General features: G+C 33.4%; 1 protein-coding gene across 1 annotated transcript; it reads left to right on the top strand.

The window, feature by feature from the left end:
• Positions 1 to 14,487: 14,487 nt before the first annotated feature.
• On the top strand, positions 14,488 to 15,776 carry LOC133178771 (GTPase IMAP family member 4-like). The gene is made up of 2 exons (XM_061313475.1): positions 14,488 to 15,596; positions 15,731 to 15,776. Exon 1 carries the CDS (start codon positions 14,597 to 14,599, stop codon positions 15,446 to 15,448), a length of 852 nt encoding a protein of 283 aa, XP_061169459.1. The 5' UTR covers positions 14,488 to 14,596; the 3' UTR covers positions 15,449 to 15,596; positions 15,731 to 15,776.
• The last annotated feature ends 2,249 nt before the right edge of the window (positions 15,777 to 18,025 follow it).

Genomic DNA, 18,025 nt, shown 5'->3' with positions numbered 1-18,025 from the left:
CTCCCTTTTTGTTTTGATTTTTAATTAAGCTATGTGTGTAGATACTGAAAATATAATTTACAAAAGATTGTTAAGTCTTTTGATAGCAGAACTCAACCTCCTTAAAAGAAATACTTGATCTGGATTCAATTTTTTAAACATATTTGAACTTAACAATGCAAATTATACAATATTCAAATTAAAATGTGCTAAAAATCTTTAAGAAACAATATTTATGGGGGATTATTTCTTGAGGTGGAAGGGTATTTAGGAAAAATTACTTAACATCTACGAATTTCCCCTTGAAAGAGGGCTTAGCAATCCCTGTGAACAAATTCTAATACCCTTTCCCTAAGGATGCTTTGTGGCAAATTTGGTTGAAATTGGCCAAGTAGTTCTGGAGAAGTCGAAACTGTGAAAAGTTTACACACACACCACACGACAGACAAACGGACGATGCACACTTTTTAATCAGAAAAGCTCACTTGAACCTTCGGCTCAGGAGAACTATTAAACACGTGGGTAAATACCAAAGATAGCGACAGGATTAAGAACTTAATGAAGTAACAGAAGTTTGGCTTAAATAAAAGCCACACTAAAATCAATCATAAAGTTACCCCTTGATTCATAATTATGTACGCTGCGTTTCGAATTAAAAGAAATAAACACTGAACAGGCAAAACAGTACATACAATAATAGTTTGCTCTTTATTATTTGTTTTTATTTGTAAAATTAGATTAATTCCAATATTTGGGTTGAAAATTTAAAAATCATATCTCAAGCCATGCGATTTTCTTTTATTATAAACTGCCGTTTGTTTGTTTGTTTGTTTGTTTGTTTGTTTTTTTTTTTTTTTTTTTTTTTTTTTTTTTTGTTTTTTTTTTTTTTTTTTGGTATGAGTTGCATATTTAGTAGATCTCTAGTTGTCCATTGGGTTTTCTTGAGACCAGTAAGATGTCAGGTATTTAGATATTCAATTAAGTGAAACCACGGGCCACCATCAGGGCAATATAATCAAGCAATGATTTTTTTTTTTGGGGGGGGGGGTGGATGGGTGGGGGGGGGGGGTATCTTTTCAAGAATGTAAAGAAACCTTTGTCTAATTAAAAGACTCCCAAAGCATGGTGTGAGGTGTTGAAACATTGCATTTTTTGTCTTTTCCGTACAGAATACCTTAACTATAATTTATTGTGTAAACAGGGAGGAATCCGGGCAAGAAACTTCTGAAGAGCATCTACATGATCTAAGTAATAATTTGCTTATTTGTCAGTTACATGTATTTTGATTGGAGATGTAGAGGGTTCTACAAATTAGTTCACAAATTGAAAAAAAAAAAAATGAACTTTTAAAAGAGTTAAACAATGCAAATTACACAATATTCAATTTAAAAACTGTTCTCAAAATCATAAAGAAACAAGATTAATGGGTGCGTATTTCTTGTGGTGGAAGGATATTTGGAAGAAAATCTACGAATTTGTCAAAGGTTAAAGTAATTAACTTAAAAGTTACAATTTTGGCCAAAAGGTCAAGTTATTGTAAGTACCATTTTTAAGTTTTGGAAATTACACCAACATTGCGTTAATTATTTTTTAATTTTCAAGTACTAGCTAAGCCACTAACACAAAAAGAAGACGAATCTTGCTCTATCTAGCCATAACTGCAAATAGTCTAAGAGATTATATAAATATTTATTCAAACGCACTGGGTGATATTTGGACGATATGTTACAACCATTTCGACCTAACAGTCATGTGTATACAATTTATCGAAACAATTTGAAATCTAGCCCAAGGCCACAAAAAACTGATAAATTTTAATCAGAAAGAGGAAGGTCAATGTATTTTTGAAATGTAGGATGGATACAGATAACTTAATTATAAATAAGTGGACTATTAACTTTGCCTCTAACTTCATCATGGAAAAAGAAAACCCTTGGAAGGGCCGTTACTTTATGATGAGTACAGCCACTCTGTCCTCAATGAGTTAATTAAGGATGCATTCTTCTGAGGTGTCAGCCAATTTTGCCGTACTTCCCTTGAATTATCCATAATAATTAGCGTACGTTTTTTGACCCACTAGCTTCCTATTTTCTATTTATATTTCTTTGTAATTTTGAGAGTAATCAAAAAATACAAGGCAAGTTTAATTCTAGATCATATGCTTTCAGAGACAAAAACTTCAATCAAGTCCATGTAAGAAGTCTGGTTTCATGCAATATTTCCATGTCTTGTATCTCATATAATTGTTCGCTAACTCATATTTGATTCAACTAATCATTACATCGGATTAAAAAAAAATATTGAAAATCCAAATGTCCAAATACATTGAAGCTGTATCTCACTTCCGTTCACAATGACCATATAGTGTAAGGCGGCGCCTTAATTCCATCGCCATCAAAAGCAAGTTTTTGACTTGCCTAGCAAGCCGAGCGGTCTAGCAAGTGCGCTGTTCCTTTACTGCAAGGACACAGATTCTGCAGATCGAGAGTTCAACCCCGGGTTGGGGCGGGAATGAGTATCCTTATAAAAAAGTGAATTCCTTTGTGCTTTCTATATTAATATTTAAATATTTCATTAATTAAGTCAGCTCTGTTAGTTTAAGAGTTATTGTAAATTAAATGTGCTTTAAAAATAATATTTATTTCCTACAATGTGTATCGGTAACGATCCTTTAATAAGTGCCTCGAGCATTCAATAGGCATCGAAAGAAAGTTTTTGACTTGCATAGATAGCCGAACTGTCAAGTGGGCTGTTCCTGCACTGCTAAGAGACCGATTCCGCAGGTCGAATGTTCAACTCCGGGTTCTGGCGAGAATGAGTATCCTTATGAAAAGCGAATTTCTCTGTGCTCTCTCTCTCTCTCTCTCTCTCTCTCTCTCTCTCTCTCTATATATATATATATATATATATATATATATATATATATATATATATATATATATTATATATCGCTAAAAATCTTTTTTATTCTGTAAGATAAAGGCGATATTACGAAAGGCGGATAGCCTCATTTTTGACAAATATTTAAAAAAAAAACATTTAAATCGTTATAACGATACATGTATAATGAGTTAGTTATCTCGTTCTAACGAGTTAGTTATCTTGTTATAACGCGATAATTTTCTCATTATAACGATTTAGTTATTTCATTATAACAAGTTAGTATCTCGTCACAACTAGTTAAATAGTTTTTATCTTGTCCAAAATGAGCTTATCCGGTTTCCGTACGTTCTAAATACAATGTACTGTTTTTATCTGTCGCGTGAAAAAAATGCTAGATTAAAAATGATAGCATATTAAAGTTATATTAATCATGATAAAAAAGCTAGTCTATCAAAAAGGCGTAAATATTACGCCTTTTTAAAAGGTAATGACGCCTATCAAAAAGGTCTTGTAACGCAGATAAAGGCATAAAAACGCAAAAAGGCGCCTTAGCTTTTGAAAAGATGTGATTACGCCTTTTTTTCGCTTTATCACGCCTTTAAAAAAGCGTTGTTAAGGAGGGATTCTTCTCATATTTCTTATATTTAAAAATAAATGAAATATTCATAGATTCAAGAAAACAATATAACTAAGTTATGGCGTGTAATATGTTGCTTTATTCGATAATCTTGTGATGTATATTCAAAATCTTGTGATGTATGTTCAAAATATTGTGATGTATATTCAAAATCTTGTGATGTATATTCAAAATCTTTTGATGTATGTTCTATAATCTTGTGATGTATGTTCAATATCTTGTTATGTATATTCAAAATCTTGTGATGTATGTTCTATAATTCCTGTGATGTATGTGCAATATCTTGTTATGTATATTCAAAATCTTGTGATGTATGTTCTATATCTTGTGATTTATATTCAAAATCTTGTGATGTATGTTCAAAATCTTGTGATGTATGTTCAAAATCTAGTTATGTATATTCAATAATCTTGTGATGCATATTTTATAATCTTGTGATTTTTGTGCAAAAATTGCATTGTGGGTAATATTCAACACAATTTCGACAGGCTTTGTAAGGGCTTTTTTCATTGATCTCCAAAGTGAAAGTAGCTAAGACATGATTATGTGCAATGTGTAATATATATTCATTGTATGAAAAAATATGGGTTAAGTGATGAAAACTTTTCTCTGAATTGACTGTAAAATGTCTGTGATCAGTTGAAAGGCATAATATTTTGAACGTCAAATAGTATCAAACATTTTTTTTATCAAATTTTTAGTGAAGATAGATAAAGATCATTGATAATTATAAAAAAAAATTATGTACAATTGCCAATGCGAATTCCTTTTAATAAATAATTCATTTTTGGAACTTCTCATGCTCTAACATTTCTGTGTGTTGTCACGGACCCAACTCACAGTTACTGTTATATCGCAGCTTTTCAAGAAACCACCTTCACTCCCCATTTTAATAAACGACAAAACAGGTATGTTACACTTTTGCCACTAATGTGACTTCACTGGTAATTATTGAAAGTAATTGTAATTAATTACGTAATAATTGGTAAAGAAATCCAAAAACTTATTATCAAAGATGAAAGTTAACAGGGAGTGCCAGTATACCCAGTAAATAAAAAAAGTAATTATAACAAGAAAATATCAAGCTTAATTTGTTTTTATTTGGCTGAATGGGCCATGACCGCTTAAAATGAGGGAGCCGAGGCATCAATATATAGCCTTATATGGCATTCCTTAAAATGCAAATGGTGAACCCTGTGAACAGATGTTCACAGCATAATAATTGAGTTTCAGACAAAATAATCGGATATATATCAAGCAAGTCCATTGAGCCTACTGGTAAGCCTGAAAGCCGCCACGAGACTATGCGGTGGCATAGTCTGCGCCACCAGTAGCTTCGATAGAAAAAACCCCATCCCCAAACAAAACAAATAATGCATTCCCAATTAACAGCAGGTAATAACAAGAAAAAATTGCAGTTTGCCAAGACAAATTTTTTATATGGCGAAAGCATCACCTGCATTGCAAATTTCAACAAAACTGGGTATGTAAATGCAAATGAATAGCACTCATAAATTCAATGTATCCACCAATTTGTGGCAAACTATGACCCACTAACTAGTCATAGCGCAGCCAAGGCCCAAACTCCCCTCGTTTTGGTGACAATTTTTCAGAAGGATTGGTTAAAAATGTCTGCAAGCCTTGTTGAAGGCGATACAAATACATACGGTTGCCAAGCTCGGACAAGCGCACTCCATCGGGAGCAAACAATTCTGGAATTGTCAATTGGATTTCGGGATAGCGAACATACTTCCCCCCGGACCTAATTAATGTCGTAGCAATGAAACTATTCAGGCGTTTTCTAACCTTGTCCAAGGCTTTTTGGTTAATACCGCCACACCAATGCTGGCGGGGGAGGATTTGACACCACACTAAAATGGTATCTGGCAATAGCTTAGCCAAGCTGACCAAGGTTGTGTTAATATTTAATCTTAATTTGATTGACTTGTCACCCCTAGCATCAGGAATATTGTTGCCTCCACAATGCAATACTAAAATCTGAGGAGGGTCCTCTAATTTTAATAAGAATTTAACCTTTGGCATAACTTCAGCCCATCTCATACCCCCTTACCCTGCCAAAATATGGATGCATGATGCCTTTCTAGTTCAAGGTTGGCTCTAAAATCTGATTGCCTTGCCTGGCAAAAGGCCCTTTTAACAATGGAAGAACCCACAATCCACAATACAAAATTGAGTTGAAAAACAAGAAAAAAGGAACAATACAAAAATTTCTGTACACAATATTTCATTTCTACACCTGAGCATACATAAAAGATAAACTGTATTCTTAGTCAGTAAAGGTAAAGCTACCTTAACTTGCTGAACTGCACATTTTGCACCATATGACATTTAAAAGCTCATTTTCTAAAATAACGGTACATACATTGAGATTTCCAACGACCCTTGACCGCTATTATCTTGCTGACTCGTACCACTAGCCCAAGCATGGGAAGCAGCACCAATACGGAAGGAATGAGGGGAGGATAGACAAAATGCTTTGAAGTACGTTGATAGTGATAGGTTTGCGAATGTCCTTCCTAGCGCTAACGCGACCCCACCCAAGTAGAACCTTCTGTAACATAAACGATTTTGTTGTATCTAGTAAACCTTGGATTTTGCAAAAATCAGATATTGCAGCCATATATGTCTTAACTGTGCTTGGTGAGAACTGCTTAAATGAACGATAAGGTACAAAATGAATTAGGTCTTTAGAATTTGGTGGCCAACATTGATTACACTTGTACACTTCGCAGAAATAACTGAACTGCTGCAATGCTGTCTGATATAGCTTTTTCGTGTTTACGGATAGGGAAAGGTTTAACAATTCTTGGGCTTGATGTTGCAGATGAGTCTGAGAAATGATTCTGGGACTGTCGTAGGTAAATGGTCGGCTTCTGGAAAGACCTGTCTGAATCTGTGCCACTGAAGACGACAAAGAGAATCAGCCTTAACATTTTTCACTCCCCTAATATGCTGCCCTTTAAATTGAATATTGTGCATGAGGCCCTTCAAGACCAAAACCCTTAAGAGATGCATAACTCTGGGTGATTTGGATGTTTTAGTATTTAAAATAGTGACAAGTGAAATATTGTCAGTATGTAAAATAACTCGCTTTTCCACCAACTGATCTCCCCAAACAGACAATGCCATTGCTATGGGTACCAGTTCCATAAAGGTAATGTCCCTTAATATGCTAGTCCCTTGCCAAGATTCTGGCCACGTTAAAAAAGCCCAATGAGTTCCAAAAATAGCCCACACCCTAGTTTATCCGAACCAGCGTTATCTGTATACAACTCTAATTGAAAGTCACTAGCCCAGTCTACTTGTCTATATGACGTTGTACCATTGAAAGTTTCTAGGAACATTAGCCAAATTTGTATATCTTGCTTCATTTCCTGAGTAACGCGTCTCTTGTGATAAGGCTTGCTAAGCCCAACAGTGGCATCATACAAGCGCCTGATGAATGCTCGACCCGCTGGAATTGTCCTAATGCAGAAATTTAGAAGGCCAGTGAGGGACTGGATTTCCCTAAGTGTAACTTTTTTACGAGAAAGGAAATAACTGAGCTGTTCATAAAGCTGACCCAGCTTCTCTGAGGGAATACTAACAGTCTCTGTGACTATATCAATTTCCAAGGCTTAAAATACCAATTTTGTTGTAGGACCTAAGGTTTTTTCGTGGGCTAATGGGACCCCCAAATCATTACATTGATTGGTAAATGTTGAGACTATATAATGACACTGCTTTGTCCCAGATGCACCTGCTAGTAAAAAATCATCCAAATAGTGGACTACATTATCAGATTAACTCTTTTGTTTTAAACACCATTCCAATGGCATACACTTGTCGATATAAATACTGCTGTTGATTTTGTACGCTAGCAACTCAAAATCAGAGGGATGAACTGGTAGCAAACGGAAAGCATTCTTAATGTCTAAACGAGCCATAAAAGTTCCTGGACCTAACTTTTCCAACATTCTCAAAGCTTCATCAAATGATGTGTATTTAACTGAACAATACTGAGGATCAATGAAGTCATTCACACTATCACCAACTGGGTGGGACAAATGATAAATAAGACGAAATGTACCATCTTTTTTAGGTACCATACCTATGGGGGACAGCCTTAGGTTGAGAAATGGAGGGCAGAAAAATGGGCCAGCAACCCGACCTAAACTTATTTCTTTATTGACTAATTGTATGGCTTCTGTAGTAAGTGAATTCAAAGACTTAAGATTTCTACAGTTGTATGACTGTCTAGGACCTTGGTAATTTAATTTAAAACCAAATTGAAACCCTTGCAATAGTTCATGTGCATTTTCTGTGTCAGGATAATTAGTCAAACAATCTGATAAAACTGAAGTCTTGATTGGACTGTAAGCAATACTACTGATGTCTAACTGGTGTTGAGGAGAGGGTTCTGAAACTGCTAGTAGCTGGCTTGACTGTTGATTGAGCACGCAAGGTTGACTGAGAGTTCCCAGATCTAAAATTTAATGAATTTCTAGTAGTGGTTCTACACATTGTAAAGGGATGGAGTTGTGACCATAAAATGCACCAGTGCCTATATTGGCAGTTTTGCCTTAAACAATAACCCTTGTAGTTGAAAGGGTTGGGATGGCTGAATAGCAGGCTGTCAGTGAAGGGCATTGTTATACATGCAAAGGAGCCAAAGCTCCTGATCAACTGACGCAAATGACATTGAAGGGTTGCACTCTTTCTTCAATGTGAATTGAATGTCATAGTCACGCCAATCCAGGCCATTAACCCGGCTTGCCCCGAGACGTATTGGGTGGATATATTTAAACAGAGCAGCGTTTTCCATGGGGCGAGCCAGCACATAAATGACTGCATAGACAAGAAATGCATCTCTCCACATTTGGATATCAGTAATGGGTTTTAATTTAGATTTTGATGATAAAGCCAACTTGCCATTTTGCAGTGAGAAATATCTAGTATCATCATGGGGGTCAGTTTCGAGCTTATTGTTTGTTGATCAATGAAGCTAAATTAACATATTCGCCATTGGCAATTTTGAGTATAATATTGTTGGATACATAATGCCCCAAATCATTATCATAACTAGAAACTCTTATTTTCCCATTGGATGAAGGAATACCTTCTGTCCCCTGAGGTTGGGCTGGGTCTTCTCGCTCAGACAAAATTGTGGAAATGCGTTGAGCCAGATCCTGAAGTTGGTAGGGTGGCATAACGTTGGTAGGCATTATCGTGGGTGCAGTAGCCTGTACATCAGAAGGGCAATTGATAGGCTGGACTGTTCCGTCCGTGATGCTCGCCGACGGAGGAACTTCGGAAATTGTCTCCAGACGAGGCTCTCGTCTCCCTGCTCGTATTTCGCTTAGGCATTTCGAATCTCGAAATATAACCAAAGAGAAAATCTGTTAACCATGGGTTGTCATCAAACTTTAATGTAATATGACTACTGAACTTTGAATGCACGTGTACATGAGTGCCTGTTAAAAGCAACAAATATCTACGAAAATTGTTAGCATCGATGATTAAATTTGGATAAATATGCCATAAAAGAGCATTTAAAATTTTATTACAACAATTTCTTGACAAAAAGTAAAGGTATTAGCTAAAAACAATCGAAAATTCACACCACTGTAAAGTTCCGTCCTTACCTTTGAAAATGTCTGCTTCGACTGATGATGAATCTGTGCACTTATGATGTAAGCAAAATGTGTTGAGATGAAGACTAATTGATGCAGGACCAAAATAAACAATCCCAAAACACCGTATTTATAAAAAGTAATAGTTTTTCCCTTTGATAAATGGATTTAACCTTTAATGGTGAAATCCTATTAATTTGCTAGTATTATCTGTCTCAAAAAATCACAACAAAATTAAGCCGAATTATGAATACGATTGATAAGTAAACATTGATATCATAATATGTGGCGTAAATGATTACATAATACATAGAAACATTCTTCTTGTGGTCTGAAACCGCCATGTACCTGGTACATGTACTTCATTAGATTTATGCTTTAAAATTTAATCAACTTCAGAACACAAGGAAAAGGAAGACAAAAAGGGACAAAGTGCGAGTATACCTGTCAAAAATAAAAAGTATTTGCAAAAGGAATAATCTCCTTTTAATCAGCAGAGATAAACATATGCCCTGCTTGTCCTCTAGAAACGTTTGTATAATAGTTCCCCACATATTTATGAACTGATAGGGATAAATATATGTCCTTCCTTGTACAAAATGAAACCAAGAGCCATAATGTACAACTGGATGAAAAATTCTAAGTCAGATATAAACATATGCCCTGCTTGTCATTCGAAAAAGTAAGTCTATACTCATGTCACTTTATTAGTAGGAATACTGCTACCTAAGGAATAACTATTCCACAAATGAACTGTTATTAAACTCAAAATCAGGGATAATCTGTCACAAAGATTTATTCACAGACACTGATGTGAATTGAATTTGGTCATTCAAGGTGTAAAAATTATGACCGACGACTTCATAGACATGTTCCTGCCTAACTTGAACGTTTTCACACTCATGCGTACCTAATGAAGTTTTCATTTAATATATCTTTATATATTTTAAAACAGTTACTGTTAAAAGTTGTCATAAATGTTGTATACATCAGTAAAATAGCAGGTAACGTCAGATTTATATATATATATATATATATATATATATATATATATATATATATATATATATATATATATATATATATATATATATATATATATATATATATATATATATATATATATATATATATATGAATTTATTTATATTTGTTTTAAATGAAATATAAATCATGCTTATTATATTTGCATTATGGATTTAGTAATCTATATCAGAAAACGCTGAAACTTTGTACACTTCAGTAGAATAGGAATGGCTTCAGCTGACCAAAATGTTTTATCACTTCCGCGGTTACAGCGGTGCGGTCATATTGACATACACATGTAGAACATACGTGGCCACAAAGGCATCGACATAGATTATCAAAGCGGACGTGTTTAATAGAAATTTCTTCCTTGCCAAAACTAAACTTGGCTTAGTGTTCATGAAAGCAAAATGAATAAATAAATTTTTAATATTATTATAATTATTTAAGAATGTGTACATAACGGTAACATTTCCTACAGTCAGCTATACCATCGCTTCTATAATTGCGATAAGTTCGGTCAGTTCTATCACTTTTTTTTTATTCTACAACATTGAGTTGCTCACGTATGCAAATAGTGTACAAAATAACAATGGAATTGGATAGCAAATATTACTAACATAGCAAAATATTACTCACTTAACCTTTAAGAGATTGTTAGTAAAATAAAAGAATAAAATTGTATGGGGAAAAAAATGTCATACCTTACCTCTTAAAAAAAATTGAAGCTATCCAACACACATCTAGTTCTATCACTTTTTTTTTATTCTACAACATTGAGTTGCTCACGTATGCAAATAGTGTACAAAATAACAATGAAATTGGATAGCAAATATTACTAACATAGCAAAATATTACTTACTTAACCTTTAAGAGATTGTTAGTAAAATAAAAGAATAAAATTGTATGGGGAAAAAAATGTGGTACCTTACCGCTTAAAAAAATTGAAGCTATCCAACACACATGTACTTTTCACGGCGTCCTAAAAGAAACTAAAAAGCGACACTATTTGAACGACCGTGTCCAGATTTTCCCCGTGCATGATTTCCATTGGGCATTTACCGAATGTTTTCATTTCCAAGAATCACTTGCATTTGCCTCTCCTAATTTGGCAACGCCAAAAACTTCCGAGGATAATGCAAGCGCGAAAACTCTTTCTATACACAGTACATTCCAATGTACATAAAATATTTTAAGTAAAATTTAAAATTAATTTGTTGCACTCCTGACTGCAGTAAAATTAAAAATTAAAAACAGAGAACACAAAAGTTCATGAAGTGTTGGCAACATCAAGTGGTTACGAAGTTATGCAATATTTATAGTCCAATACTTCATAATTAAAAAACATGAATTATTTTAACTTGGCTTTATATCTTGAAATATTCCCTATTTGTATACCAAAATTTATTCATAATTCTAACATATTTGTTGCACTCCTGACCAAGAGCATGGGAGTCTTTAAAGTAGAATTGTGAAGCGAAAATTACCTCGGAACTTGTTAATATTTATTAACTTTCATAAAAAACTCAAAGTAAAGATAAAAACACATCTGAATTGATAAACGTGAAAAGACAGAAGAAGTGTAGGTATACAATGCAATATAAAAGAGAACGAAGCTTGTGGAAGGGGTTTAATTTATGAGTTGTTTAGTTCCCATGCAAACAGTTTGATAATGACAAGCTATACACCTGTAAAAGGCTGCACTCCTACTCCATTCTGGCCATGAACAAAACCACGAAATATTAAATTAACTTAATTACAAATGAAATTCTTAAAATATATTTGAATATCTACATCCACTAAATATTATCTCCTTTATTTCTTATGAAAATAATGGTTGTTAATCAATCAATAAACACCGCTAAGAAAGCAACCTGTACAGATTTTTATGAGCAGCGGCTGTTCCATCAACCAGAATGAAGTACTTTTCAATAATATAATATTTAAGTAAACGTATTTTATCTAACGTTATTTGATTATTTATTTAAGAAATAAGATATCATTTTTAGAGTTTCATTGGGATATGACATGTGATATGTGATATATGATATGTTACTTAGTGTTCATGAATAAACGCCCAAAGGGCGTTATAGTAGATTTGATCACGTACATGTACCGACTTCATGTCATATCCCAATGAAACTCTAAAAATTATATTTTATTTCTTATATTTATATTCTACTTTTATTTGAGTTAAAAGGAAAAATACTCACTATTTAGAATTTGTTATGGAAATGCAACATAACGTACTTACGACGTCATGTGACGTCACAATCGGAACTTTCCAAATGGCAGTTTGCTTTCCATACACAAGAAAGTCTGATCATTTGATCTACTGCATGTCATTGAAAATTGAAAGTCAATTTATTTAGTATTGTCATATAAGGACAGGCATCGGCAAATGTAAATATAAAGATATATGTACAGATACATCTTTGCGTGTTAGAAAGTGTCAGCTATCGCAGAAAAAAATACACAATCCACTTATGGAGCTTATGTATTTTTTCTTCAACACCTTTAACATTAATTACTTTACTAACGGGAACGCTTATTAACTATAGATATTGATTGCTTTTGTCAGGTTAGCTTTTTGAAAAGTTATTACATATACTCGTTTGCCGAAAATCCACAAGCTATTAAAAGACAAACTATCATATGTCGCGCTTTCTGAATTCAATTTAAGTTAAATATTTCTCTTGATTGCGGAAACACCGATGAACAAATTAAGTTAAGGGAAGAATAGTTCCAAGATTTTTTTTTACAAATATCAAGATATACGTGTTCCTTTTAAAGGAATGATCGATATAGGATATCAATTGTCAGCAGATGAAATGCCTTAAAGGTGCTTGGACACAGATTTGAAGTTAATATTTTCTGAAATTTTCTGTATAATTTCATGACTTATATGTTGCTATAGCATTTCATATTAAAATATAGTAAAAATCTTATTTCATCTCGAAGTTATTAACACTTCATCTTTCTTGACGCATTGGATTGACACATCCTTGCACTTTCACATATTTTAATTTTATTCTTAATACTTAAGAAAAGTGGCAATTTTGTTGTTCATTGTTGTGTATTAATGACAAATATTAAAACTTTAACCTAGAAAATTCAGAGTAGAAATGTTCGAAAGCAAAACCCACTCACAGTATTGTAAGTCCGTGCTCAGTGGTGTGTGCAGAGTTTAACAATTGAACACACCCGGTGAATCGTAAACATTAACAATAACAGAGCTCGTGCCCTGTTTACAAAAACAGTTTACGTTTCACGGATGTGTTCAATTTGTTAAACTCTGTACACGTCACAGAGCACGGACTGACAATACTGGTGTGTTGGTTTTGCTTTCGAACATTTCTATTCGGGATTTTTTGGATTATAGATGTAATATTTTTCATTAATACATAACAAAATCGCTTCTTTTCTAAAATATTAAGGATAAAATTAAAATTGTGTAAGTGCAAAGATATGTTAATCAAACGCGTCCCGGAATTCGTAGTTCCAATAATTTCCAGATAAAAAAAGGTTTTAATTATATTTTCGGGTGAAATGCTATTGCAATATATAAGTCGTGATATTATACAGAAAATTTGAGAAAATATTAAGTTCAAATCTGTGTCTAAGCACCTTTAAGATACTTATAAGTTTATGGACGTTTAAACAATAATGAAAATATTTATGTATTTATTTATTTAAGCATTTGTTCCATGTGGATTTGAAAAAATATTTTTCTAGAACAAATTCTCTAAAATAAATACTCTTATGTTGATACGCCTTGATGTGGTTGGCGATATTGTAAAAAGTGCTTCAACTTTCCTGGTTTCTTGAAGAAACATTTAACTCATACAACTAATAAAATTACCAAAATGTGAACAGAATTTCAATAATCAACAGTAACGTAAAAAGTATTTTTATAGCCCCAAGTTTTAGGTTACACTCAAGAACAATACATGCTCTCTGAAAAATGCATGGTTTCCATAGTTACAATGCAACAAGGTATTTTTGGTTGCAGTTTTGAACCTTTTGCTCTGAAAATTTTAGCGAGTTTTCACCAAATTTACTTTCATTCCATTTTCCACATTTTTTACAGAATGATTGATGCTTGCCGAATTTTGACTGAAAAACGTAAAATTATTAGAGTTTTTACGGTCTTTGGATTCAAACGTTTTCAATACATCGGATAAATATAAATCAGATTTTCTTTTCTTTAATCCTCATCATTCGTCATCATGACCTACGCAATGTTATGTTTTATTTAATTAGAAAGAAATCCTTTTGAAATTTAACACAGAAAGTTACAAAAGTGTTTGTTTTGTTTTTTTTTAAAGATGAAACAGAAGATGAAATAAGAATTCTCTTGATTGGAAAGACCGGTGCAGGAAAAAGCAGGACAGCAAACACAATCTTAGGAACGGAGAAATTTTTATCAAAAGCATGTATGCATGCAGTAACACATGAAGTACAATATGGTAAAGTCGAAATCGAAGGAAAACGGCTAATGGTGGTTAATTCGCCGGGATTTTGTGACTTGGCGATGAAAGAAGAAGATATTGATAGAGAACTACGAAGATGTGTTGAATGTACCTCTCCAGGATTGCACGCCTTTGTACTTGTAACGGGAATCGGTCGATTTACCAATGATGATCATTTAGTATTGCAAAAATGCAAAGAAAAGTTTGGAGATCATATGAAAGAGTATTTAATTGTTCTGTTTTCCCGATGTGATGATATTGAAAGAAAAGGAAGTTCGATCGAAAAGTTTCTATCAGAAGGTGATGACCAGCTTATGAATATTCTTGAAAAGGCAAAGAACAGATACATTGCCTTAAATGACAATGCTCCTGAGGACCAAAAACAAAGGAAAGTGGTAAAATTGAAATACATGATACAGCGTTTGATGAAGGAAAATAAAGGTAAAATTTTTACCAACAAGATGTACCAAGAGGTAGAAGAAGCTTACCAAAAGAAAAAGTTAGCAGAGGAGATGAAAAGAAAAGAAAAGGAAGAAAAACGAAAACATTTACAAGAAATAACCAGACGAGAAGCTGCTCTAAATATGGAAAGAGAATTGTTTGAGAAAAGGAAAGCTGAAGCTGAGGCAGCAGCTATTAGTCACACGAAACTACTTGAGAAAAAATATGAAAAAGAGAAAAAAGAACTTGAGAATAAAGTAAGAGAATGTGAGGAAGAAATTGAAAGAGAAAAAATTGGGCGTATAATGATTAACCTACAAGATGAATATCAGAGACGAATACGGTCTCTAAAGGAAAGTAACGATCAAATAACATGAAACTTGGAAGATAAACTTCAAGAAAAAGAAAGAGAGTCTCGAAGGGAAAAAGAAGAATTTCATCGTCAATTTGAGGCCATGATGTCCGAAATGAGAGAAATGCACAAAAAGAACCTTGAACAGCACCGCGAGACACACAGAGAAACTAGTAAGAATCTGAATTACAGTTTAATCAATATGAACAACTCCTTTTTTAGAAGAATGATCAAAACAAGATAAAAATTAAAAGTAAATACTATATCATTGTTGGTAAAGATCTAAAACATATGCTTTACCTTTCAGCGAGCAAACCTCAATCGAGTGGATCCAGATGCATATTATCTTGAGCGATTCCAGCATCTTATAAATCAACAAGAGTGTTGTATTGAGTTTCGCTCATTGTAAAGTAAATGTGGACACAAAGACCTATCTTCTGGATTTTGTTTTATATCTTTTGCATATAATGCACTTTTAATGTCTATTTCTTTGTGTAACATATTACATGTGAAAATTACATTCTTAATTGATATTACTAGAATGTTGTACCCTCGAATCATTGTTATTTATGGCATTAGCGGTTCTATATAAAATAGTGCTTCAAGACTAAAGAAGTACTACGGCTGCTTTATGTCACACATATGAACTACTTCTCTCCTTACTTCATATTTTTAGCTCACAGATCATTTTTTATCATAGCTGCATTTCTTCGTTTTCTCTGACATCATGTTTTCGAGGTATATATGTTCAAAGTCAGAAGTACATTGAAATATACTTGGGTACATGTAAAACATCCAAATTTTACATTGCTAAATCATAATATTTTTTTATGAAATTGATACATTTATTGGCATGAGAAATAAAGTTATGTAATAATGTCACCACGTCTATGTAGATGTATGCATTGGTTTAATGTGTTGATTTGTTAGTCCAAAATGTTTTGTGTAGGTTATTTTGAATTAAATTCGTCCTTTTTTATTTTTCAATGTAAAATACTTCAAAGCAATGATTCCAAACTTTATATATATAAAAAATTCTTACTAAATTTTAATATTTTTTTAATTTATTTTTTGATACGTTTAAGTTTTTTTTTTCAATTATATAAAGAGTCATTACTAAATTATCTTTTTAAAATATCAACAGCAGAAAAATTCCTACTATTGTCATATGACGAAGAAGCTGAATGAATGGTAAAAAGGGGATTAATTGCTGAGTCGTCGGTTTTGGTTCAACAAGTTTACCTGATTACTTGATCAAAACACGGCAATTAGACTTTGATTATTAGTTTGCTTTTTTATGATTGTTTTATAACAGCGCGTAGTTGCAACGGGCAATAACTCCAAACAGCAAACTTGGTTCCATGTTATGAACGATTTATTCATACAATATGTTTTGAATATTGACTCTTCATAATCAGATAATATGCAGAGATGCACAAATGTAATAACTCAAAGGATGAACATAGATCACAATGTTCATGTAATCAGAGAACATTGCCGTGTACTTTATAATGGAGAAAGGAGATAAGTCTTTGTTAATTGGTGAATTACCAGTATTAATAATTTGAAACTTTAACTAACTGATTTTATTTACCAAATATGTAATTCGTATGATGCAGAGCTTCCCTAACATTCATAAAGATAAACACTTACATAATGATTTGCGATCTCAGCTTTTTCAACCCTATCTCCTAAACCTTTGATATGAAATGATTTTGTAAATTTTTACCATCGATCTTGGCAATGAGACCTGAGGCTAATAGATTTAAAAAAAAAAAAAACCTTAGTAATTAGTTTGCTGTGTTGTATTTTTTTTAAATAAAACTCTAAAAACATTCAAAAATGTTCTTCATCCAATATATCATGTATTATTTGGGTCGCCCGGGTGGCGCAGTGGTTAGAGCGTTTGTGTTCTAGAGTCGCGGAGTAAGGAGTTGATCCTTTCGTCGCGGGTTCGAATCCCACTGTGGGACGTGAGACTGGTCCTTCGGATGAGACCGCATAAACGGGTCCGTATAGACCATATAGGTCCCGTGTCGCAGAAGGTGCTGGCACAAAACGTACCCCTCACTGCTCAATGACCCTAAGTCCTGAGTATAGGTCAAAATTTGAAGCACTCCACCGGCAAGTGGTGGCGTCTCCATTTGAGTGAAATATTCTCGAGAGGGATGTTAAACAACAACAAGTAAACAAACATGCATTATTTGTACCAAGGGAATTTTAAGCGTGATACCACCATATAAGTGGAGTAAATATATTTTGAAAAGGGTTATACATATGGTTTCTTAAGTAATTGATGCTTGACATTCATTCATGCCATTACATAAAGTCTTTAGAAACACTGAAGAAATTGTTCAAATTTCTGTCGAACGAATATTATCAATGGTTCAAGACAATTATAAAGTTACGCGAGATAAATATACTACCCTGAAGGTTACCTTAAACTGCAAACGCCTGAACAAAACTGTATAAACAATTTGAATCATTTATGCAAGTCCAAGTAGACATGGAAGTTGACATTTTTAGTACCAAACGCTCTACATAACCAATATCAAAGAGCTAAAGTATTTATAAGGATGCTTTTTCCTCCATGGCACCAGAT

Source organism: Saccostrea echinata, unplaced genomic scaffold (genome assembly GCF_033153115.1).
Source record: "Saccostrea echinata isolate AGI-Se365-2 ecotype Australia unplaced genomic scaffold, CSIRO_AGI_Sech_v1 ptg000003l, whole genome shotgun sequence".
Taxonomy (NCBI): Eukaryota; Metazoa; Mollusca; class Bivalvia; order Ostreida; family Ostreidae; genus Saccostrea; species Saccostrea echinata.
The sequence above is the reverse complement of the archived record's forward strand: the minus strand, read 5'-3'. Positions and strand labels throughout refer to the sequence as shown.

Coding starts and splice junctions, on each gene's coding strand:
- LOC133178771 (XM_061313475.1), top strand. CDS start 14,597: ATGCATGCAGTAACACATGAAGTACAATATGGTAAAGTCGAAATCGAA.